The sequence below is a fragment of the Anopheles coustani genome, chromosome 2 (assembly GCF_943734705.1).
Source record: "Anopheles coustani chromosome 2, idAnoCousDA_361_x.2, whole genome shotgun sequence".
Classification (NCBI taxonomy): domain Eukaryota; kingdom Metazoa; phylum Arthropoda; class Insecta; order Diptera; family Culicidae; genus Anopheles; species Anopheles coustani.
Genome location: NC_071289.1, coordinates 68,411,043 through 68,435,625, shown reverse-complemented (window position 1 = coordinate 68,435,625; position 24,583 = coordinate 68,411,043). Strand labels below are relative to the sequence as shown.

General features: G+C 48.8%; 2 protein-coding genes across 2 annotated transcripts; both read right to left on the bottom strand.

Moving 5' to 3' along the window:
• Nucleotides 1–3,827: 3,827 nt before the first annotated feature.
• On the bottom strand, nt 3,828–4,496 carry LOC131264890 (ras-interacting protein RIP3-like). The gene has a single exon (XM_058267156.1). The coding sequence runs from the start codon at nt 4,494–4,496 to the stop codon at nt 3,828–3,830; it is 669 nt and encodes a 222-aa protein (XP_058123139.1).
• A 183-nt stretch (nt 4,497–4,679) lies between these two features.
• On the bottom strand, nt 4,680–6,143 carry LOC131263538 (POU domain protein CF1A). The gene has a single exon (XM_058265750.1). The coding sequence runs from the start codon at nt 6,141–6,143 to the stop codon at nt 4,680–4,682; it is 1,464 nt and encodes a 487-aa protein (XP_058121733.1).
• Nucleotides 6,144–24,583: the final 18,440 nt, after the last annotated feature.

Here is a 24,583-nt window from a genome sequence, read left to right as displayed (position 1 = left end):
GGCGCAGCTAAGGACGAACCTAGTGACGTTCAATAAGTAAAAATTATCGAACTGACAATCAAACTATGAACATCTGACAAAAACCGGGCCTTCACCTTAACCAAAAGTAGAAATGAAACATTCACCTTTTCCGCTTGAAACACAAAACAAAAACAATCTTAACCAAACTCAACGAAATAAGACGACATGTTATGTTTTCTGCAATAGATTATTTATATTATTTTCGTGTTTGCTTTCGGGTTTTCACTCCTTTTTTTCTACACCTATTTACAATTTCGGTTAACGGGGATTGAGGATGTGCACTTTTCATTTACGGGTTCAGTTTTTTTTTGCGTTTCTTCTTTGTTGACTCGTGTTATAAGATTTACTTTGCCTTACCATCTGCTGTAATGCTCTTGTGCAAGAATCGTACGTCACTCATATTCGTTCTACACTTAACGCTTACGGTATATTCATGTATTTGTTTCTTCCCTTTTCGTTTAGTATGTAATGTACTTTTACCCTTGTTTTTCCTTGTTTGTTTGCCTTCGTTTTCGTGTTTTTTGTTGCGTTTTACCCAAACTTACTATTTTACACTCGGGGGTTTTACACTACATACCACACATTCGATTCGCAGTCATTCACACTCTCACTCAGCATCATTTTTTCCATTCTCACTCGAACACATTATCCCCTCTCTCCTGTCAGAAGAAGGACCTACACACAGCTCGACCCTATAATGCTCATATCATTCACAATTCACCTCCAAACCAAGGGGGGCAATGTTAGACGTATGACTGTTTTTAGGCTTCCGCTAATTAGCCTTGGTTTATCGTTTGTTTGCTTTTTTGTGTTTTCCCCGTGGAACGAAAAATCAAACATTGCCTACGCACACGGATAATGAAAGGGTTTTTGCTTTCCGGGGGTAAACATGATCATTGAAATCGCCTTTTGCCAGCAAGATCAGTTGGTACATCGGGACGTATGAGTGCGTGTGTATGCATGCGGTTTTTGTTTTTAGATTTCCTAATCCTACCAGAAGATCTTTACCTGTGAAGTCCTCGACATGATCCATTAAACATTAAATAACAACCAGAACTCACTATTGGTTTTTTCAAGAAAATAAATTCAATTGATAACCAACAAAATGGTTGATGTTTGAAAATTACCTGGTGGCAACTATTGTTACTTCAACTACGATAGTTCTTTAAAAAAACAATTACCTGCTTTTATCATATAATTTTGAGCATACTACTGGTCTTTGAAACGTATACTAGTGTGTAGTGGTTATCGATAAAACTTCGATGTATCGAATGAGCAAACGGTTCGAGAAAAATCGTGAAATGATAATTTCACAACTTTCAATGTTCGATATTTTTGCATTTTTAAAAACTTCAACTTTCTTTATTCAGGCAGAGGTGCCCAAAATCTACTCCGATTCAGTAGTAATCCCATCCAAGCAAACCTTTTTCGCCCTAATCGCATCAAGAAAATTTTAAACTGAAGCAGATACCAACCCCGCTGTTAAACAAATACAACTTCTCGCAGGAGCCAAAGCGATCAAACGATCGTACAGTCGGCTTAAAAGGTCGGGAAAGTACGTAATTGTGGAAAATTCCCATCCTGGGGTCCCGGGGTAGATTTTCAACGCCACCGCCGAAGCGGCCCGCAATCTGATTGCCGGAATTTCCTTTCCGTTTTCGAGGGATGCGTCTATTGACCTTTCGAAGATCGGCGAGTCCAGCGAGACGGGTTCCACCGTTCTATTGTGGCAATAAGGATCGGCCGTTCGACTTCGTTTCCCTTCGCCAGCAGTGGTTGTGGGTCCTCGGAGGGAAAACCCGGAAATTTCCCCCGAACAAGAAGAAAGTGAAAAGGAACCAGAGTAGCGACACAAGATTACAAGAGCCACCACGGCTCAGATTCTTTGAAATCGACGAAACCTGTCTACCCGCCGCATTCTGGGCAGAAAAGTTTTGGGCAGCGAGCCCAATGGTCGGGAGGAAAAAGTGCCGCGCAAGCAAAAATGCATCGGTGAATAAACATTGAAGGTGGACAATTTTCTCTACCCAAGCTCACACACGGTTCCTTCCGATTCCGAAGCCGATCCGATTACGCGAGCGTTCGCAGGACGCACATATTTTCCCCCATTAATTGGAAAACACACATGCCACAAAAAAGGGCACAACTGAAATACGGACCACACTTGTGTTCGCGAGCGGGCTAGGTGTTATTTGTTTAGTGCCCTCCTAGACGAGTCCCATTTTGCCGACGGCAAGACGATAAGATTTTCAAGCCCGTCGGGCCTCACGGAAGCTCGAGGTGGCAACAAAAAATCGCTCGTTTGTATGCACTGTACTTACTTGAAGCGAAGGTGCTTGAATGCTTCGGCCAAAAGTAACCTCACTCACACACAAGGCACGTTTGCTTTAGCTTGAAAGCAAAAACTTTTAGCCACGTTCCTGAACCGAGCTTGCACATTTTTCTATGCTCACACTTAGGAGACGCACTCTTCCACCTGGTGAAAATCGATCGTGAAATTAATATTCCATCAACCTCAGCCCGACCCCACGTCACATTGTCACTCTGGCACGGCACATTTTTCCCGACGGCAAGATTCATTTTTCTTTCCACATAAACACTTAGTTCCTACGGCGAGTTTGTTGAAGTCACACCGTTATTCAAAGCTACATTCACTGAGCAGAACTATGTTCACGATTCACGGTTTCGGCAACCAGTTATTCTCAGTTCGGCGAAGACGTAAATTTTCCACAAACCAATCACACACCATACGAGTTCCTGAAGTGGGGGAAAACGAAGCAAACATCTTCCTCTCGGCGACACAAAAATCCCACAATCTAAAAGAAAACCCCCCTTTTCCTCGTTTCGTTCGATAAGCGGTGTCCGGAAATATTTAAAAATTAAAAGAACAAACAAAAATACCGAACCAATCGTGTGGTGTTTCGTTTTTCAATTCGTTCCTCTCAAACTGTGACATCCGAGGAGGAACGTGTTTAATAAATTTTTCCGATTTTCTCATTCCTCTCGCCAACATTTTCTCGCCCTTACGCATTCAACATTATATATCCACTTATTTGCTACTATTATTCCTCCCGCGCCCAATTATTCCTACACTTTTCTGCAGTATCTCGAGCCGTTGAGCTTATCTGTTTCTTTGTGTTTGTGATTTTATCCTTTCTTGTTTCTGTTCATGCTTAAATTCTCGACCGTCTCTACTTTCTTTCGTTTATTCTAGCATCTTTCTGGAGCGTCTGAGGTTTTCTCTTCTCGTTGGTATGTACAAATCCATCTGGAGGATCAAACGTGTACATCACAATCACACGTTATCATCACAAAACCGCGTACACACACACACTCACGCACCCATACGTACGTTGACACTTGACCCACGGGGTCCTGGCGAACACATACGCGCACTCTCGTGAACGTGGACGTGCGCTTCCCTATTTTCCTGACTTGAACTTGATCGAATGTGATCGGACCGTTTTCTGCCCCCTCGGTGTTTTGTTTTCTTCTCCCCCTCGTACAACAATTTCCCACCCCCTTAGCTACTTAGCTTAGTACCCTAGTAATAACCCTAAACGTAAGCTCTCGACCTTCCCGCCCGTTCCTTAACCGCGACACACCGAGTGTACTTTGAGACTAATATTAGATTCCTAACTCTTGCGTTGTCCGCGCGTGTTTTTCTTTGTCTGGTTTGACGGTTTGTTTTTTTGTTGGAAGCTGTTGCTTCGACCTGTCAATTTGATCGCGGTTCTACCTGTTTGTTTGTTTGTTTGTTTGCTTGTTTGCTTTTTGCTTCGTTTCGGTTTCGTTTGTGTGTTTCTTTAAATGTAACGTGCACCAGTTGCTGTTCCGGTTGGTCCGAACTGCAGAGTCCATTCCTGCAGGAGTCGTCTTGTGTGTAGCTGCTGCTGATGGTGAGCGTGCTGCTGCTGAGCATGCTGCTGAGCCTGCTGCTGAGCCTGTTGCTGTGCATGGGCCAGCTGCTGCTGCTGCTGCTGATGGTGATGAAGCTGCTGAGCTTGCTGCTGCTGCTGCTGCTGTTGTTGCTGTTGCTGCTGCACTTGCTGCTGCTGCTGACTGCGCTGATGGTCTATGTACATTTGCGCTGCTAGTGCCGACGAAGCGGACGACGCCGATGAGCTCGTTGGAGCGGGTGACGTCGATGTCGCCGGCACTGAAGACGACTGTGGTGGCGGCTGCTGTCCCTGTTGTCCCTGTTGTCCCTGCTGCTGCTGCTGCTGCTGCTGCGGCTGCTGGGACGGGCCTCCTTCGCCGTTAGCCGCCTGTGAGGCAGTGGCGGCCGATGCGGCGGCTGAAGATCCCGACCCCGAGTCAGGGGGTGACGCGGACGACTGAGACACCTGCGTGATGCTGCTTCCTCCCGCCGACCCGTACACCGCTCCGTGCCCTCCGACCATCGCGGCTGCGGCGGCTGCTGCAGCGGCTGCCGCTGCCGCCGCCGCCTGATGAGCCGTCTGCAAGCCGACCATCGCGCCCGGATGGTGCGCGTGCGGATGGTGCGGATGATGGTGCGGGTGATGGTGATGTGGATGGTGCGGGTGATGATGCGGGTGGTGGATCGGCGTGAAGAAGGCCGCCTGGGCTGCCGCGGCGGCCGCCTGAGCCGCCGCCGCCGTTGCAGCCGCCGCCGTGGACTCCTGGTGCTCTGATTGCTAGTGGGCCGTCAGCTGATGGTGGCCGCCGACGGTCGCGCCCATACCCTGCGGGCTGAGCATCGGCGGGCTGTGGCTGTGACTGTGCGCCCCCATCGGGCTGCCGTGCATGTCGTGGTGAGGATGGTAACCGCCGTGCCCGCCATGATGGCCACCACCGTGGCCCATGTGACCCGGTGGCATGCCGTCCATCATGTCGCCCCCCATCGTGTTCGGGGGCGTCATGCGCTTCTCCTTCTGCCGCCGATTGCAGAACCACACCCGCACGACCTCCTTCTCCAGCTGCAAACTGTCGGCGAGCGACGAGATCTCCTGCGCCGACGGCTTCGGCTGCTTGTGGAAGTGCTGCTCGAGCGCCCCCTTCACCGACACCTCGATGCTGGTGCGCTTTTTCCGCTTCCGGCCCTGGGCCGCGATCTTGTCGATGCTGGTCGGCGAGCCGGTGGTCGAGTCGGCCTCCTCCAGCCACTTCTGCAGCAGCGGCTTCAGCTTGCACATGTTTTTGAAGCTCAGCTGGAGCGCCTCGAACCGGCAGATGGTCGTCTGCGAGAACACGTTGCCGTACAGCGTCCCGAGCGCCAGCCCCACGTCCGCCTGCGTGAACCCGAGCTTGATCCGGCGCTGCTTGAACTGCTTCGCGAACGCTTCCAGGTCGTCGGACGTCGGCGTGTCCTCCTCGCCGGCGCTCACATCCCGGTCGCCCTGCAGGTGATGGTGATGATGGTGATGGTGATGGTGCGGCGGCAGATGCAGCTGCGGGGACTCGCCCCGCAGCGAGGGATGCAGCGACGGGGTCGCCGCCGCACTTTGGTGATGCGCAGGGTGATGGTGGCTGGCCGGGTGATGCAGCATGCCGTTCATGGCCGCGGCTGCATGCGCGTGGTACTGCAGGGGAGAACCGGTACCGGTGGCGTAGTGCGAGCCGGCGTGCACCGGCGCATGCCACCCGTGTGGCGATCCCATCCCACCGCCTCCTCCTCCGCCTCCACCCGGTCCGCCCCCGGGGCCGGCACCGCCCGCCTGCTGGCTGGCGGCCCGGGCCTGCTGCGTCAGGTGCATCTCCTGCTTCACGTCCGCCGGATGCGGGTGTGTGTGGGCCGGGTGGGAGTGGGCGGCGGCCGCGGCGGCATGCAGCGTCCAGGGGTCACTGGGCTGCAGGGCGGCCCACGGATTGCCCCCGAGCCCGCCCGTCACCGAGCCCAGGCCGGCCGGGTTGGGCGAAGGACTCGAGGGCACGGTGATGCCGCCATGATGGTGATTCGCTGCCGCCGCCACAGCCGCCGCAGCCGCCTGATGGTGGTGATGGTGGTGATGGTGGTGCATGTACTTCATCTCGTTCGCATCGGCGGCACTGCGCGGCGACGAGGTGTGATGGTAGCCGCCTCCGCCGCCGCCGCCACCACCGCCGCCCAGCGCCATGTCGAGTTCGCCGGCGCCGGGCGAGATGTACGCGGTGGCGGCCATCCCCACCGCCCGCGGGCTGCTCAGCCCTTCCACGCTGGCGGGGTAGGGCTCCAAATTTGGGCTCACTTTTCCTATCTTCCACGAGAACGGGTTCCAGCCAACATCAATGCCGAGGCCTCCGCCACCGCCGACGCCGCCACCGCCGCCACCGTTTATCCTTTGGTGATCGATGGTTTCTCCGTTACCGAACCGGCGGCACTACGAGCCTCTCCCCTCCTTCCTTCTCCTCCTCCTCCGCCTCCGCCTCCTTCCCTGCCTACTGAACCGATGACTCGCTATTGCTTCCTAGCCGCCCCGGGGCCACCGCACGGCACGCACGGCACCGACAGCACAGGGCCGATAAGAAAGCCGCCAACGCGCGATCACGAAAGCGGCCGGCGCTTTCGCGATTGATGCCGCTTCTTTGCCGCTTACGCTTCAACAAGTTCCGAAACAACTCGAACTCGCCGTCCCTCACAGCACAACCTGACAGCTGTGCGATGATGCTCCTACTTCAAATCTCCCTACGCACGCAACCTCTCTCTCTCTCTTTCCAGCTCCCGCTCTTTCTCTTTCTCGCCTTGTTAGCCACCTCTTAGTAGTCACCGTGCAGGAATCTACTATCAACGCTTCACTTGGCCTGCTACGATGGGGAGATGATATAGGCTCACACACTACGCTCACACTCTTGCTCTCCGGCGCTCGACTTTTTCTTCTTCTATCCTACGTTTGACGTTTCGAGAGAACACTCATTCACTCTGCGGGCCAGCAGGGGTTTTGCTTCACAACCGAAAACGCCAGCCTTTTCTTCGTTACTTTTTTTTTAGTAGTCACCAAAATCGATCGATGTGCGGCCTCGAAAAACAAACACACCGACAATGTGTATCACAACGAAATAACAAAACTAGCAACAACAAAAAAAACACACACGAACACACACCGCTGCGGCCTTCTCGCTCCGTCGCTGGTGCGTTTCACAATTTCACGGTAAAACGCTTCGTTCGATCGATGACGTTCGCCAAATTGGAAAGCTCTTGAGCTTTGGGGGAAAACTCTTCCGGGAACTCTTCTACTGGTTTTGCAAGGATCACGTCAACCGATACGCGCTATGTTCTTGTTTTGGGCTCGTTTTCTTCTGGCTCGATGAATGAAACCAAAAAATTCTGAATCCTCTCGCTTTCTCTCTGCGGTGCACGATTTCCTCTCTGGCTCCGAGATTATCGGTTATGGAAAATGTGCCTGGTTTGCTTCCTTTCTTTTTGCCAGCTGTATCGAAATTTTATGCAAATTTCCTCGCACAACCGGTGGCTCCGGCACCGGCGAAGATTATTCAAATTAATTACACCACCACACTTTCGAAGGCTCCCGCTCCCTTGCTCTTCCGGGTTCGGTGTTTTTTCGGTCGATCATCTGTGGCGGATTGATGATGTTGTGTTTGGTCGGATGCTGATGATGATCAGTTTATCTCGTTCATCGAAAATGCGTGCTTGGTCTTCTGGCCCCGGTAGGGGTAAACATTCATCATTGCACACACTATCACTCAGGTAGTCAGGGAATCGCCGGCAGTATCAAGGCCATAAAGAGGGCCAATAATCGGTGTATCTTTTATGGTTAGAAATATTCTAAGCTCCCAAAAGAATAGCACACAAAATAAGCTGAACCGAAATTCGCGCAAACTCACACACTCACACACACACAATTGCTCTGTAGAGCGCACTTTGCTGCGTGTACGTTTTGCTTCCGGTGGCGTTAGGACGAACCTGTCATCAGCGTCGCGCCAAGAAGCGGTACCATCCTCATCCGGCACTTGGGATGTCGGTAACGTAATTGTGCCCCAGGTCACCGAATTCCCGCAGCGCTACACTGCATGGCCGACCGATGCGAACCTCGAGCCAGTCGTATTTACGTATCGTTTGTTGGGCGAGCGGAGGCAACGCAATTCGAGATTCACCTTCACCGACACCTGCCCAGGCTCACGACAGTCCACTGTTAGTATATTTTCTTACTCTCCCTCCACCAGGGCAGGTCACTGCGAAACGCTTCCAAAGCGAGTGTTTTGGAACGCTTGCTTGTACTACTTCGCGATCGCGAACACACAGAACACACGTAGAACACACCTCGCGGGGGATGACGTCGTCCGCTCGGGAGCGATCTCGATTGGCGTAAAAAAACCGGAAAGCAAACCGATTCCACACGCACAACACACTAACTGTCACCGGTGAACACCGCTGCTCTGCTGACAAGACACGGGCGCCAAACGGCCTGCGGACAGGAGTGAAATTAATAAATATACCGATTTATTGTACGCACAATCGAGGCGATCTACGTGCAAACGCTCCGAATTATAGAAGTTGACTAAACAATATATTCAAGTATTCATCGCTCTCAGAGCCACTGGCAGCATTCGGGTCCGCTGGTGCCGCGGAGTTCGTGCCACGTTCGGCTCGCGTTCGGCTATTTCATCTTCACCAAGGGTTGATGTTGAAGCGGTTGACGGGAGCGACCCTGTTGTCTCGCTCACCACCCTTTGTTGCCCTATGCTTGCGGTGACATAGCCCTTCTTACTCACTCCTCCGTACGGTACGACACAGCAGCGACGAAAGCCACGCCTCTCCCGGTAAAGGCGTGTTTGTTGTCCATATTCCGAGAAGTGATCTGTTTTGCGACGCTCAAAGCGACCATTTTGTGACTCACAACAACTTCTTTTCAAACTTTCGTGCGAGCTGTGTATCGACGCGTGAAATGCGTAAGTGTGCGTAAAAAACTGCGAGTGTATGCGTGATATTTGCGGATGTGTTAGTGACTCACACATAAAACGGAGCGCTGTGATTGGCTGTTGCGAACCGGTAGGTTACCGATTCGGAACCGGTATTTACCGATGGCTAACTCCAATATTGATCGCGCGAAGGTCATGGAACCGGTGGTGAAAGGTCAGTGCGTGGTGTGTGCGTTCCTCAAGTGGTGAATTAACCAGACCGCCTCGGTTTCGTTTGTGCCGCTCGAAGTAAGCGCAAACGCCAATTGCACGTAGCGTGGAGGAGGAAAAATTTCACTCGTCGAGTGCTGCGAAAGGAACGTTTCGGTGTGCTTTGTGATGGCGGAAATAGTGAAAAATTTGCTGAACGGATGAACAAAACTTCCCCGGTCGTAATTTCAATAGTGCAATAGCGGAAAAGTGGTGAAAAAAACAGATATAAGAAAACTGCAATGTTGACAAACTATTTTTTAACTAAACTTTTACTAACACCGTCGGCATTAAGGTTCTTAAAAACAACAATTGAAGCAGCTCTTATATTATTTTCTTATGAAAGCAACTGTATTTGGGATCAGGAACATAAGCCGTAGTATCAACTTTTTACAAATATGACTCAATTCAGGTAATTTAAAAGATGTTTCTAGAGGTTTAGCTGGCTCAAAAGTTTTCATTATTTTGTAATAGCTGCTTTAACTTAAATAAGTTTTCTATTGTTGAGCAATATTTCATAACAAGTATGAGTTAAAACTAAATTAATCAATTGTTCATTTTAAGTTCATAATAAAATTTTATAAAACCCTAACTCAAATAACTCTTGATAATGATCAAAACACAGCTAGAAAGAAAAACACTTGCTTCGTAACGCGAGAAGACTTCAAGTTCAATGTGTACGAATTGAATTTCGTTTTGTTCAACACAACCAGCACCTTTTTCTTCTCGATCTGTCGCGAACCCGAAAGCGAACAAACATGCACCGAAACCCCAAAACCCGCCAAAAAAAAAAGTAAGCCAACACGCTGAGGGAACATCGTTTACGGTAGCAAAAACCTTAAATGTCTCATTTAATTGCGAAACTTTCAACAAAACCGTCGGATACAGGGTGTCACATTCTTCTAAGCTCTCCGCTGCACAACATGCTCATCCCTCTCGCGTCCCACCGTCACCTTCCAAGCCACATTTGTGGTTGTGGTCTTGCATCATTATGCCCTACCCCGCCCCCGTGCCTTCGGCCCGTCCGTGGCCATCAGCTCCATAATGGCCCTCATCAATGACCCCGCCGCGGTCCCCCGGCTTCGTTGCCAACAGTCGGCAACACCGGACCTTAAAGTCGTCCCCAAGCGCCCAAAAAAGCACATGGAATTAGACTTCTGTGTCGGTTGTCCTTGTTTTCGTTCTTTTTTTTTCGTTTTGCTCATCTACCGGTTGATGCAGTGGTGGTTCAATCGCGTCTGCACTGAAAATTTTGCGTGGGCCATCGCAGGGGACTTGTCAAGGGCCTGGTGGATGGGGGACGATAAAATTATCTTAAACTTTGTGCATAAATCTTGCACCCCCGAAGGTGGCCGGAAAAAGCCAGGACAGGGCGGAGGACCGCTTCCTCCGGTCGGCGGCTGATGAGGAGGTCCAGTTCGGGGTGTGTGTCTGACACCCACAGACTGGTAGCTGGGGTAAACGAGGGAGAAGTCGCTATAAAATCCCTTGCCCTTGATCTGTCACCGGGTGCTGGAAACCCGGGGTACGGAAGCGGGAAGCGAAGAGAGCGAGAGAGGGAGAGTCACAACTAAATTAAACAACCATTTTTCACCTAATTCGCGCCAACAACCTGAAAACCCGGCCCAGGAAATGCTGCTGCCATCGTTTTGTGTTTTGCCACAGTAGAGATAAACGCTTTAAGGAAAACACACTGAAAACAAAGACGAGACCGAACCCTGCTTTGGTGGTTTTAGATGCCAGACAGGACGCGTCTCGTTGACAGGATGCGCGGTTGATAGGAACGGTTTTGCATGGCTTCCGGATGGGCCGGGCATACTCCCGGCAAGGGAGCGAAGAGAGCCGTCGACCTAAAACACACTTCACCGGTGGAGGCAAACATCGAAAATCGATTTATTCCCTACGCTATTCAGTATCCTTTCTTTGTTCCGATGCCAGCAGAATCCTGTGGCCAAAAAGTGTGCGTCCAAACAAACTACCGATTGCAAACGTATCGCAAACGTTTCGAAATCGTTTGACAGAAGGAGTAAAATATTAGAGATTTATGGTCGAAACATATCTCGAACCGCAAGGGGTACTTTAAAGTAAACGAAATTAACGAATAAACACAAACAAACGAAACTAATTCAGTGACAACCTATCGGCTAATGAGTTACGGCCAGGGTTTTAAGCCCCCGAGTCGTTTTGGTTCAGTCAATTTCCCAAATGGAGAAGACAGTCTCCTAAACCCACTCGGACCGGGACCAGGGTTGGTGGCTGTGTTTTATTTTATTTCCTTTTATTATGGTGTCTCCTGCTTCGTCCCGTCTAAATTAATCTACCCCATGCTCATCTGCATACGGCTTAGCTACTGCTACTGCAAATTATTTCGTCAACCGTCGTCCGGGCAGGTCGTTCTCTCTTCGGTTGCCGGGGTTTTTCGCTCGGTAAGGTGTCACCGATGTGTAAGAAATCGCAAAGCATCGTTTTCTTTAGTTGTGTTTTTTTCTTTTTTAACTTTGAGCACCCAAACAAGACCAAATCGCGAAAGGACTCGTGCAGAACCCGCACGCACGCAGACAAATGCGGATCAGTAGAAGCAGCGCTGGAAATAATGTTCCCGAGAGATAAATGGCCAATCATTACCGACGTCATTAAATAAACGGCTACCAAAGGCATTAAAATAATAAAGTGACTCCCGCGCTACCGAAACGGGTTGGTCGGGGACTGTGGGAGGGGGATTTTCTGAAGCCTTTTCTAAACCTTTTTTTTTTTTTGACACTTTTTGACCAAGAGAAAACGGTTCTTTTTAGTGTTTTGTTCGTTTCCCGCAGCCACAACTATTGCATATGCAGTTTGTATAAAAAAAAATCACTCCAACTACAAATCTTCCTTGTTGACTCTAGCGCAGTTCCTACTTCTTTCTGTTCTTTCTGGCCAAAGAAAAGTTTTCCCAACTTTCTTCAGGAACCTTTCTCGAAGACGGTGGGAGCAACAGAACTTATTCGTAGCCCGGTAGCTTCATCGACTCCCGGCACGGCATCGGAAAGCGTGTCAAAAAGATAAACACCCGAATAGGCCCTAGCAAATGGCGTTTCATTTGTTGGGGCCATGTTTTCGTCCGAGGGTTTCATTACCGAGGGCGATTTATTACAGTTTCAAGTGAAGCTAAATATGCTCTTAAAAGAATGGTCTCTTTTATGTAGTACAAATTTACCGAATTAGTTTAATATACCTTTCCCGAGCTGCGGAACGAACGGGAAACTCTGTTTTGTTTACCACATTCCCTATTTATCCCGGCTGTATTTCATTCACAAACACAAACCCCTTCAACGAGGTGCAACAACTTCTACCCAGAATTTCCTTAAATTTGCCTCCTTCTATGCGTAACCTATCGGCCCATTTCCGGGGTTTTCCGTCGTCCGCGAAGAAATAAATCCACTCCTTCCCAACCCCCGCTTAAACGCACACACTGCGAAAGATATTGCCCCGGCTCGAAACCAGTCTGAAAAGTCATAAAATGTCGTCAATCCGCCATCATTCGTCCGTGCGCGGTGCGCCAAAATAGTGCGGGCCACCCATCCCCACTCCCCGGGGGGGGGGGAACGGTGGAGAAATAGTTTGTTTGTTCGGTTGTTTGTTTGTTTGTATTTATTACTGTTGGCAGCCCGCGCCAGTTCCACCCCCCTCCGTACCAGCGCAGGTTGATGGGACGCGCGAATCGCCGACGACACTGACACAACCCGTGTCCCCGGGAAAGGCACTATTATCCGAAACACAAAAAAGCGCGCACTATCCTTCCCGTTTGACAGACGATAAACCCGTCGTCCGATGCGGGAGGAAGCTGAAGCTGGCGGGTAAAATAGCACCATGTAAAAAAAAAACCACACAAGCCACGAGAAAACCCCGTCAATTCCCCCGGTGGTAAGTAGCGTGATGGGAACACTATTGTTTTTTCCACCTTTCCATTTCGTTTTCGGTTTCATAGCACACAGCAAACGCATTGCCCACATTTGGAGGGACAACAAAAAAAAAAAAGCCAGCACCCAACGACGCTTCATGCAATCGGATGTGGGATGCCCTCGCAACACAGGTGGATTTTCTGTTGGTTGCAGCCTTAGGAGCGAAAAAAAAACGATCCACGCACCTGGCGAGACCCTGGCGGGCGGGAGGGAAAAACACACACAAATACTCATTTCACACCGAATATGAATTAGCATAAATTTGGAATAAACAGTAGCGAACAAAGTGTTGCCCTACCAGCGCCCTGCCAGCAGAAAGACGGCTGAAGCTGCAACTCTGGGCCATGGATTGTGTTTGCAACTATTTTGTTTTGCCCGCACACCCTAATTTGTTACTTTTAGTGATTTTTTCTTTTTAAAACAATTATATTGACAAACATTAACACACCAAAAGCTGTTGCATTTTTTTTTGTTAATTTTAACTCTTCGCAGGATTGCAAAATACTTCCAGATCCAGATACGAATTACCACCAAATCAATCAACCCACCAAACCTTTCATGGCTTAGCCTCACGGTACCCCATTCCCAGCTCTCCTACCGGCACTTATTAGGCAGCTCGTAAACATATGACACCGCAGACCCGGAAGCCCCGAAAAAAAACCCGCGAAACGCAACACGCTGTTGCACCGGAACGGCGGGTTGGAAAACCTTACGCCACCGCCCCGCTCCGACAGCCCGATTTTCCCATAAGCATAAGGGGTGCATAATTATGCATAAATTAGGGCTGCATTTCGACCTGCCACCCTGTGTCTGGCTCGGTAGTGGTGCTTTTTTGACTTCTGGCTCTCACATACATTCGACTTTTTGACTCATGCCCCGCTCGGAGCGGTCCCGAGGGGAGGGCGAAGAGTGAGTGAACAGCCAAATAAAAAAAATAACTTTCCACCAACCAACCAAGTGCATAGTGTGTGCGTCGCATGGAGAATGGTGTTGTTTTGTGGGTTTGTGGCCATTGGCAAGAACCTTAGACAAGCCCGAGGAGGAAAAGGACAAAGCAGATGGTAGCCATTTGAAATGCATTCGCTACGGTGCTTCAAATTTGGTCGGAAACGGTAGGGAGTGTTGATAAATTGGTGTTTATTTAAGGGAATTTATTTCCCAATTAATTTGCATGTAGAGAGAAAAAATTAAATCCAATTTGTTGGGATTGTAAAGTATCGAAGTGCGAACGGTTACACTTTCCAACAAGTTAGGATCGTTTATCGATACCGATTTTTACGCAATTTCTAATGAGTTTAAGATGATTATTCTTAAAACTTCTCCTCATTAAACTTCACACCTTTGCTTGCTAACTTAATATATTATTTGACAAAAATATATCAAACCTGTGCCATATTTTTCATCCACATTTTGACGTCCTCCTCGTACGCCCAATTATTTGATTTATTTCTCTTCATACTACGCTTGTCTCCTCACCTTGTGTCACTTCTATTTTCAACCCTTTTTTGGCCCGACACGTACCTCCCTGCGGTCCACCCTTTTCGGTTCCACCCGGGCTGTCTCTAGTTTGGTAACCCACCCACCACCACCGCCGCCCCGGAGCGTCACTGTCTCGCTTCGCTTTCGGCTATAAATCCACCTTCTTCCGGTAATTAATTTTATTTTCTTTCGCTCTGCTCCACTCGGCGTTACTCATATGTTTGTCAAAATGCGATCCGCAGCATTCCGCTGGGGTTTAGCATTTTTCAGTCCCACTCCTTCTCTATCGCTCTCCCTTGTTCTCCTCATCCCGGATGGTTCTCCATGTTTTTTGGCATCGATTTTTTTTTCATCCCTCCCCCAAGTGGTGGTGGTTGACCGAACACCAAAAACTATGCCCCAAACCTTACGAGCACCATCTCGGAAGGGAAAGGGAAAATGAATCAACCACCAGAGTGTGGTTTGTAAAAAAAACTTAGCAATTTTCCAACCAACCCTGGCCGAACAACTCCCGTAGGGTTTTCCTTCCATCTCAATTTTCCATATCACATGGTCACAATTGCTGAACTCGTGGGATGCTTTCCACTGAAGGAGAGGAAAACACACACACACACACATGGCGAGGGTCCCATTTCTCCCTGTCCAGTCAAGCTGTTTCCAAGTGGGATTTTAGTTTTTTTTTTTTTTTTGAAAAGTATTACCTTGTTTTTATTTTCTTTCGTTTTCCAAACCTCCGACGTCCGGCCAACGCGCCATACCAAAATGTATGCTTTATGATGCATGACACTTTTTTTCTTCGCTCCCTGCTGGCGATAGTTTTCTCTCCCACCCCGCCCTCCGAGGGTCAAGCGTAGCGAGGGGAAAAGAAAAACCAAAACCCACCCAACCCGAAGACGAAACACCGTACACTTTCTTTCCTAGCGCTGCCGAGAGCCCGCAACACTCGATTGAACCCGAAAAAGAGATCCCGCGGGCGTCCCGGAATCGGAACCGATGCCGAACCCATCGAGCCGTGGCCCGTGCTCGTAAATAACGGACCGAACCGGGTGCAACACAAACGATGTGCTAATGTGGCCCATGGGCCGGTAGCCGGACGGAAGAGCGTGTGGAAAGTGGCTTTTCAGCCCGTTCCGGTGTAAAGTGCAGCCCCGCGCGCGCACTGACTTTCTGACCCCTTCGGAGTGTTTTGTTGATTTTTTTTTCCTTTTTTGAGTGTCTCCCGGAGGGTGGCAGATGCATTCGGAGGGGGCGCAACGAAAGGGATCACTTTACAGTTCCGCAGTCCTATCTTGATCTCGACCTTTTTCTCTTATAAATAACCTTAGGAATCGCTTTCCGCTTGGCCGACGATCGCGAGTGGGGCTGAGGTCCTTCCGGTGCGAAAGCGAAAGATCCTTAATTCCCCGTTTCGCTTTATCTTCACTCTGGGTGAAGCATCCGGAAAACCAACACTTTTCCCCTCGTCAGTTCTTACAAGAACGTGCGGTCTCAAACATCCTTTCCCGATTTCTGCACCGTAACGCATCCTTTCAAACTGCTCGAATTGCTCGAATTAGGTGGCGAAAGCCGAATCCTGGAGGTGTGTCCTGGCTAAGCGGTGTTACCGAATTCGCCCGGTCGAAAATCAATACATTTTCTTACTTGGGGAATTATGAAATGCTTTCGAACCGTTCGTTAGCCGTTTGATGCGTTAAGGATTATTATGCTGTATGTTTTTGAAGTTGTGTTTTTTTTCCTCGTTTAAAAAAGTTTCTGTCCAGTTTATTTACGAGTATTTGAATTAAATGAGTTTTCTTAATTCTTTTATAGTAAAAAAGCTTTGTCAGTAATTGTATATAAGATTTTCCCAAAGTATCTATAAAACAAAGGTTATTCGTAGGACAATCATTCCAAACCAGTTGTACAACGCACTTTCTTACAAAGCTTTCTCTTTGAAGAACCACCGCTACTGCGAGAAAATCAAACAAATGTAACACACAACTAATAAACTCCCGAAGTTGCCAGTGTGAACCGCCAAAGTCGGTTCGGGCGTACAAAGGCAAACCCATAAAATTACCAACACGTTAAAACCACTGCCCAGCCCAACCCCGGTCCGGTTCGGCCCAGCGCTAGTGTAAATACTAACCAAATTAACGCCCGCAGTTTATTCCGAGCAACATTCGACAACCGACGCTGCACCATCGTAGTCGGTAGTTTTCGTAGTTCGAGGTTTAGCTCTCCGGCCGGGGTCCTGCGTGTCCTCAGCTAACGCTTGCCCGGAAACATTAAACAAGCCACCGGGTAGCATGTTTTCTTCCATCTTCCTCGGGAGAAAGCGCAAACTGGGAAAGTCGCAATGTCGAGGGAAGCAAATTAAAATATACGGACTGTGTGTGGATGTGTCGCTGTTGCTGGTGTTTTCGCTAAAACGTTTGGCAAGACTGGCGTAAGGGTGAGAAATACACACACACACGCACACATGCACACCATGAAACACCGGGCGACCCCAAATTACACTACGGCACGTTTATCCTAATGGGTAAAATATTAAGGCTGTCCATGCAGAGACCGCTCCGAAAGATACAAAGGGGGGCCGTAAAGTTGACACCAGAATGGTCGAACGAACTCCTTAGAAGCACCCCGAGTCGCTGGCTGCCGGATCTTTTCGTTGTGTTGCAAACCCGGCACTTGCTGCGGACCTTTCGCTTCAGCTTGTTTCGCTTCTTCAACGCCGTCCTTGGCCGCCAACCAGGACGAAGTAGTTGCCCAGTTTAACTCATTAGCTGGCCAGGCACTGAGTCGCTCGTAACCAAGCCCGTCAAGTCAAGTCGGGCTGTGGCGAGGCCTCATTCGACGATGGAAACATCAGAGAACGCCCGCAAAACACGCCCTTAACGCGCGGTCCTCTACCAAACTCTCCCCTGACTGTTGTGGCTTCAAATGGACATTTTATGAATGTAAACTTTCCCGACTCACACATCGTTGGCACGCCGCGGAAGTGTTCCAGTACGGCCTGCAGTTTCGAAGGATAAACTTCAGCGGTGCTAATCAAAAGTCCCACAACCCCGAGACAAGTTTCGAGTTGCGTACACGTCCGTTTCCGTTTGGCATGTGGGTTTGCCAGTGGCGCCCCGGAAATGTGACAAAGTTTTCTCCCGTTCACTCGAGTTTCCCAAAGGAAAGCGGCAATGTCTACCGAGGGTCGTTTCTTTCTGGTGTCAATTATTCTTCGAAAACGGAAATGTACGCAATGGAGAAAATAACGCACACGCACAAGTGTTTCACCTTCTAGTTTTCATTTGCGAAATGCTAAAGGAAACGAGTTACTGGAGTAGTTTTGAAAATAGACACATTATATGATATTTGGCAGCAAAACTGGCAGAACATTTAAACAGATAAGTATTAAATTGATTTTGAAATGAATAAAGTGACTCTCACAAGAAGTCACACGGTAAGAATTCTGCGACTTTTACAAATCTTCATCGCTTTAGTTTACTTTACTGGCTTGAAATAAAGTCTGTCTTCCAAACATTGCATATTATTCTACAAACAAAAATCGTTTAATAGGTAAATAAATGCAGAATATGCTCCAATTAGCCCAACCATATGCTTACGACATGCGTATTTCTGTACCGGCCTCCCCTTCGCAGCCCGGTCAAGAAAGTTTCCTCCGGAAGCACGTTCCATGTAATAATTTCATTTCCAAACGCACCTCACAAATATCCTTCCATATCCTAGCGGCGTTTATGTTGCTTCTCGTCCTTGCCAAACGCCTTGAAATCCACCGAAAGTACTTGCTGCCAGGGGTTTTTCCTAATTAGCATCATATTAAATACGCAAAACCTCTTCCTCCTGTGTTTCCTACCCGCTGCCCATTACAACAACCGGCCGGAATGTTGTAAACGGAATGGAAAACTTGTAACAATAAATATGTTTTTACCTCTGTGTAATCGCGTCCACCCTCTCCCTTTCCTCACAGACTAAACGGATGGTCGCGATGGACCGGCTGGAAATAGTAAATATGCGAAATTTACGCCAGAACTGTCGGCCGCAATTGGCACGGGATCCGGCAAGCAACATTGTGCAGCCGTATTTAACGGACACAGACGCGGTACGATATGGAATGGTGCAGTTGTGTCGAGTCTTTTCATATTACATTCCTCCTCCACTACATCCCGGGTTTTCTAACCGGCTTGTTTTCCGGTGTTTTCCTGTAAAGTGTAATCCAATCGAAAGGGAAAGAATCTCCTTCATATGATGGGAGTGGAAACACCAAAACGGAACGCTTCGTGAAACATGTTCGACAACATAAATGTTTATATAGAAATTGTTCCATACTATATTTTCAAACACTGTTCCTCCACTGTACAAAACCATAACCGTGCAACTTTACTTGATTTCTATTTCTTTTTCGTAAAATTCCTTCTCCAAAGCCAATAAGAAATGGTTTTCTCCATTTGTACCGTTTTGCTCGGTATTTCTCCTGCTTGCTCGGCCGAACCCTTTTCAATTAACGATGCACAAGCACGTGTTTACCATCATTAAACTGTGTTACTAACATGATTCTTTTCGCGTCACGTTTTTTTTACATTCTTCTCGTTCCACACAATTCTACGCTATTACAATTGTTACCTTCTTTTAATGCCGAACTTTTGCAGTATCGAGATTTCACACCCATTTCCCCTCCTCCCCAGTGGAGGTACTAAATTGTAGCACCAAAACCGGTGCGATACTTTCAATTTGCATCGCAAAACCATTTGCACGTTTGGTGTACATTTTAGCCAACCCTCGGGAATGTCGTTTGCTTTTCTTCCGCACAACTTCAAGTGAGAAACGAGGATTCGTTGCTTTCTGGAGTTGTTTTTTGTTTTAATTCTAATGTCAAGATAACTTTCCCCATGGTGCTCGAATGGTACGGAATGTACGGGCTCTTGGTGTTACCTGGGATTCGGGCTTGGGTCGAGTTGCATCGGCAGCTGTTGCGCGCACCCTGAAGGGTAATCTAAGGCTCAACCAGATCCGAAACGCCGCAGAACGAATCTTATCGTAAATCCAAATCGGAAAACCGCCCGACCGCGATCGGCCGGACCGGGCACTCGATCACACTCGGAACCACACGGATAGGCCACACCGCTGCTCCCTCCTCCCCCTGGGCCTTAAGATTTTATGATCGCCAGCCAACGCCCATCGGAGCGAATCCCACGAGCTACGGTTGCGAGGAGCTCCGGGGTCCGCAATAAAACGTCGGCCGCGATGCCATAAAAAAACCCGACGAGAAACATACACACAAGCACACACACACACACACACACCCAGCATCGAAGGCCTTACAGTAATTCCAAGTTCACGGTGTGCTTACGGCCGAATCCGTGGTGGATTTTGATGCGTGCCACGGATCGATAAATATTTATTTCCTCTCTTGGGGCGCACCGCGGCCGCACTCTTACTCCAAATAACTTAATTAATTTCTCGCAGCCCCGCGGTTTCGCTGCCTCGCGCCTTGCCACCCATCCCGGCCCCTTTCCCCCAAAGTCTCCGAAATCACCGGGGGCTTCCCGGCCGATGGTGGCTACGGTTGTCCACATGGATTTCTTCCTTCGCTCGTCGTTCGTCCCCGGTACGCGCGAAGGAGGTCCCAAAAATGCGTGCAATAAACATCGAACCTGACGGCTTTTCGTGGTGCCGCCTAACCGCCGGTCTGCGGGACCACGATCAGCTGGTGGATCACGGAGAAACCCGGGCTGGTGCACGTATGGGTCAATAAAAATGACAAAATAATGATGACACGTTTTCGGCGGGAAAGGTGATCTACTTTCACGCACTTTTGTGCGACATGACAGACGAGCTTTTCGTGTTTCACGATCAGAAAGGTAAGAGACTAAACACCGAACGGTCCACCAGGAAATTTGTTCAAAATAAACAAGTTTCAAATGTTTACTAAATCCAATGTTTTCACGTTTCACGTGAATTCAAAATGGTCAATCTTTCGGCCCTTCCGATGGATTTTGTTCCTCTTGCCCACTTCATTTCATCAATGCCTTAATTTTCTACTTTAGCGTACTAAACCACCAAATTAGGGACACTAAATCACATTCCACCAGGAAAGTTTAGGATCAATCACTCCCTGCTGCCCCGGGCACTTGCGAGAGCAGATCCTCGATCGAGACGATTTCATCGTCGGTTACCGAAAATCATCGCCGCCATAAAACGGACTTGATTTATTGTTGGGAAAAGCTTTCATCCAAGCGGGAGCAAGCAAGTAAAGATAACCCCATCGAAACCTACCGTGTCCGTCGGGCGATGGACATTTTATTTTTTATTATTAATCGATCCAGATGAAATCGAAACACACTGCACGCACCGAAAGGACCGAACGCTTCTTTTATCGCTTAATTCGATCCCTGTTTTGGTTGGAGGGAGGGACGGGGTGGAAAAGGCCATCAAAGGGGGTCTGGGTGCTCGCACCCTTAAACCCGCGCGCGCCCGGCGGTGCAATAAAATCATTCCACCCCGGACAGAATTGTGACAGCCCGCGAAACGTCAACTGTCAATTAGTGTGAAAGAGAAACTGTGCAACGATCATCGGTTCGATCGTTATAAGCTTGGATGTTGTTGGTGCTGTTTTGGAGCCCTCGAGTCCCACCACAGACGTTTAGGATTAGCCGAACGTTTGAGCTTAGATAGAAAAACGAGATGCTGACCCTCAAAGAAGCGGAAAATCCGTGGTTGTTGCTAGCGGCTAGACTCGAGACGCTCCGACCAACCGGCCCGACTGACGGTGGAACGCGAAACAATCGAACAATCTCACAGTTTTGGGAAAATTATAAACGCACCTTTTTATAGCCCTCCCCGAAACTGCGGACGGACGGTTTTACGATCAATAAAACTTCATAAAACACTTAGTATTTTATGTAAAGTTTCGACTTTTACTGCGCCCGATCGATTTCAATCTTCACGACCGATCGGTCGAGACAGTGTCCAACAAAACGAGTTGTTGTCGATACGATCATTACGACAGAGGAAAACGTAAGGGTAGGAGTGGAGGGTGTTTTGGAAACCATCGATCAGAGACGGAGAGAAACGAGGAAAAGATTCGCTTGAGCATCCGACATGTTTCCCTACAATATTTGTCGCTTTCTTTTATGTCAAATTTGAGTTACGATCACTGTAACCTTTTCTTCGGCTAGCATTAGGTTATTTAAGAATAAAAACATAGCTCTGGTAGTATAAAAAATAAACTCCATGGGCATTCACCCTTGATCGTCGATAACGTGTTGAGCTGACCAGTAGCTGGCAAATTTTTCAACCATTGAAAACTGGAGGCGTGATCCATCGAGGTGTGAAGTGGCCTGATTTCGCCGATCACTTTGCATTGCGCCCGCCCTCGCCCATCCGAAGGCAGATAAATTATTCCTAATAAACTGCTTCCGAGCGCCCACCGGAAAGGAAAACGGGCGGGCAAAAACCGATCGCCGTCGGCCTTGCCCCCCCAGTCACTTCAACCCTGTCTTGGCGGGCCCTCGTCTTGGCGCGTCGTATTCTAATTGTCTTTTAATTAAGACGATTCCAATATGAATAAATTAATAAAATTACAATAATCATCATCTTTTCTCGCTGCGTTTAACCCCGCACCCGCGTGTCGTTTTGGGGCCAAAGCTGTTTTCTTCAGAGGCTGCCCCGTCGGAGATCGCTTCCGTGCGGTGCGACGGGGGTACCGCGTGGCTTGATTGCTCGGGTGCATTTACGCGATCAAATTGCAGTGTGGCACGCGCGCAAGCCAATACGCATCCCCTCCTCGTTTGCCGCATCCTTGCGTGGAAGACATTTTTTTTATGCAACCGCCCTCCGAGACCCGAACTAATAAAGTAACGAACGGAGGGAATAAAACACCGCCCGGCCAGAATGTGCTCACCAATGTGTACACTCCTTCTTGATTTTATGATCATTTCGCACATCATGATGATCCGTGAGGCTGCAACCGGGACGTTAGCGGGTCGCGCGCCTCACCCAACGATCGAGCGGTAAAATGGTTATGATTATGAAAGAATTGGAGGTACGCAATGATGCTTTTTGTTTTCGCATTGCTTGGCGCAATTAAACCAGGTGCAGGTGTGCGTGAGCGTTGAGAAATGTGCAAAGAATGCTGGATTTAAACGAGGCGAGGGTTCTTGTTGAAAAGCATTTCTGTTGCTTTTGGTGGGTTTGAAGAAAAAGGGCAAAATACTTACAACATTAAACTTGAATGTCACCAGAAAGATACTTGCAGATAAATTAAAATTGAAGCTTACTAATCTTTTACAAATTGGTATTAGCACTAATTTTATGAGTAGATATAATGTAAATACAGAGAATCCTAAACTCAAATTAGAGCCAAACAAACCCTCACCCAAACCATTTTCCGCCAACAGTAATGCAACTATTAAACATTCGCACACGAACCCACATCATTTACCGATTTATCTCGTTCCTTCCTTCAGCTTATCCCGCGAAAAACATGCTGTTCGCTACGCACTTCACCTTTCCAACATAGCGCTCCAAACGGTTCTCCTCCAAACCGGTGGCGTGAATTAGAAATTCAAATCAGATCACATCTCCTTTCGCGGGGCCGAACTATGTTTTCCGGCATGTGAACGTGTGTGTGTGTGCGTTCGTTTAATGGCAAAAATTTGCAGTATGCTGCACTACGAAGCGTGGCGCGTTTGCAGCACTGCGGGCACAAACAGACGGAGGAAAAAATAGTTTACTATAAACCCTACAACGCATCAACACCGGTGGTCATTAAAGCCCGATGTCTCTATTAAAAAGACACGGGAATGATTAATACGCGTCTGGAAGGAGTTTGAGGTGCGTCGGAGGCGATGGAAACGTTGGTCGCTTTTGCATGTTGGTTGCACCCTGCAGATCAAAGATGGTGTCCGAGTGGCCGGGTGAAGATGGCCAATGATCCATGTATTCATTTTTGTTGTGATTGGTCTCCCCCTCTCTCTCTCACTATCTCTTTCTCTCTCCCTTCAACAAACGCACTAGTCGACACGGGGTGCAGTTTTCAACCCCATGTGAGACGGAAAAATGGCCAGCCTCAGCCATCTTAGCTCCCTTAGACAACTTTGCAAAAACGGACAAGCGGTGGACCCAAGAATGGAGTCCTCGTTGAGCTCGCTAGCCCACTGAGGGCCCACCCATCCGTCGCCCCCCTCTCTGTGTCCTTTTCCACGAGGCCTGCCCTTTAGGAGCGTTCGGTATCATGACAAAATGTCACCGGTTTCCATGGGAAACGGTCAATTAAAATTATTTGTACAATTTAATCGCTGGTGCATACATTACCATCCCCACGCCACACTGCTCCCTCGTCGGACGCCATTTGTAGGTCCCATCGCTCCACTCCCCTCCCCCCCCTCCCCTCCCCTCACAGGGACTCCCTTATCTCGTAATGAGTCCAAATGAGATTTGACCTTCTACGGTTGCACCGCACGGCTAATTGGTCCCTTCTGAGCGAGCGTGCCCCAAAGTGGTTGGTATCTTCGGCGATCGCTTTTTGGGATGGATTTTCAATCCAAAAAAAAAACGCTCGTGGCCGACGGTGGCGGATATTGTCCGCAACCAAAAAAGGGGGGAGCTACCAGAAGGAATTTCCCGGGGGTTGTGCTTTTTGGGCAGTAACTCGACACGAACAAACCGGATGGAGCGAGCGGTAGAGGACGCAAGGATAGGAATTCACCACCGATCCCCGTTAACTGAAGGGCGGGTTCGCTTCTAGTCGGCACAGATTTTCCACCACTCGATTTCCATTTGCAGCCAGGACCAGCTCAACAACACGGCCTCATCGTATCCTCTGCGTGGGAAAATTAACTTTTTGGTCCGAACCCATCCGAACCGGTTGGGAGCTAGCTGACGACAGTTTTATTTGCTTTTTCATTCTTTTCCCTATTTGCCCCGTGGTGGCGTCTAGCATGGGCCTCGGCCGAGTGGCTCCTGTTTTTCACGGCCCACGGGCAAGAGCCACTTAATTATGGGCACCCAGAAGTGGCAACCCGTTGACTAATGGGCCGGTGCATGTAAATGTGCCAGTGCTTCTTACTAATTACCGATGGTGTAGC

Excerpts from the sequence above, each read along its gene's own strand:
- LOC131264890 (XM_058267156.1), bottom strand. The coding sequence starts at position 4,496 with ATGGTCGGCTTGCAGACGGCTCATCAGGCGGCGGCGGCAGCGGCAGCC.
- LOC131263538 (XM_058265750.1), bottom strand. The coding sequence starts at position 6,143 with ATGGCCGCCACCGCGTACATCTCGCCCGGCGCCGGCGAACTCGACATG.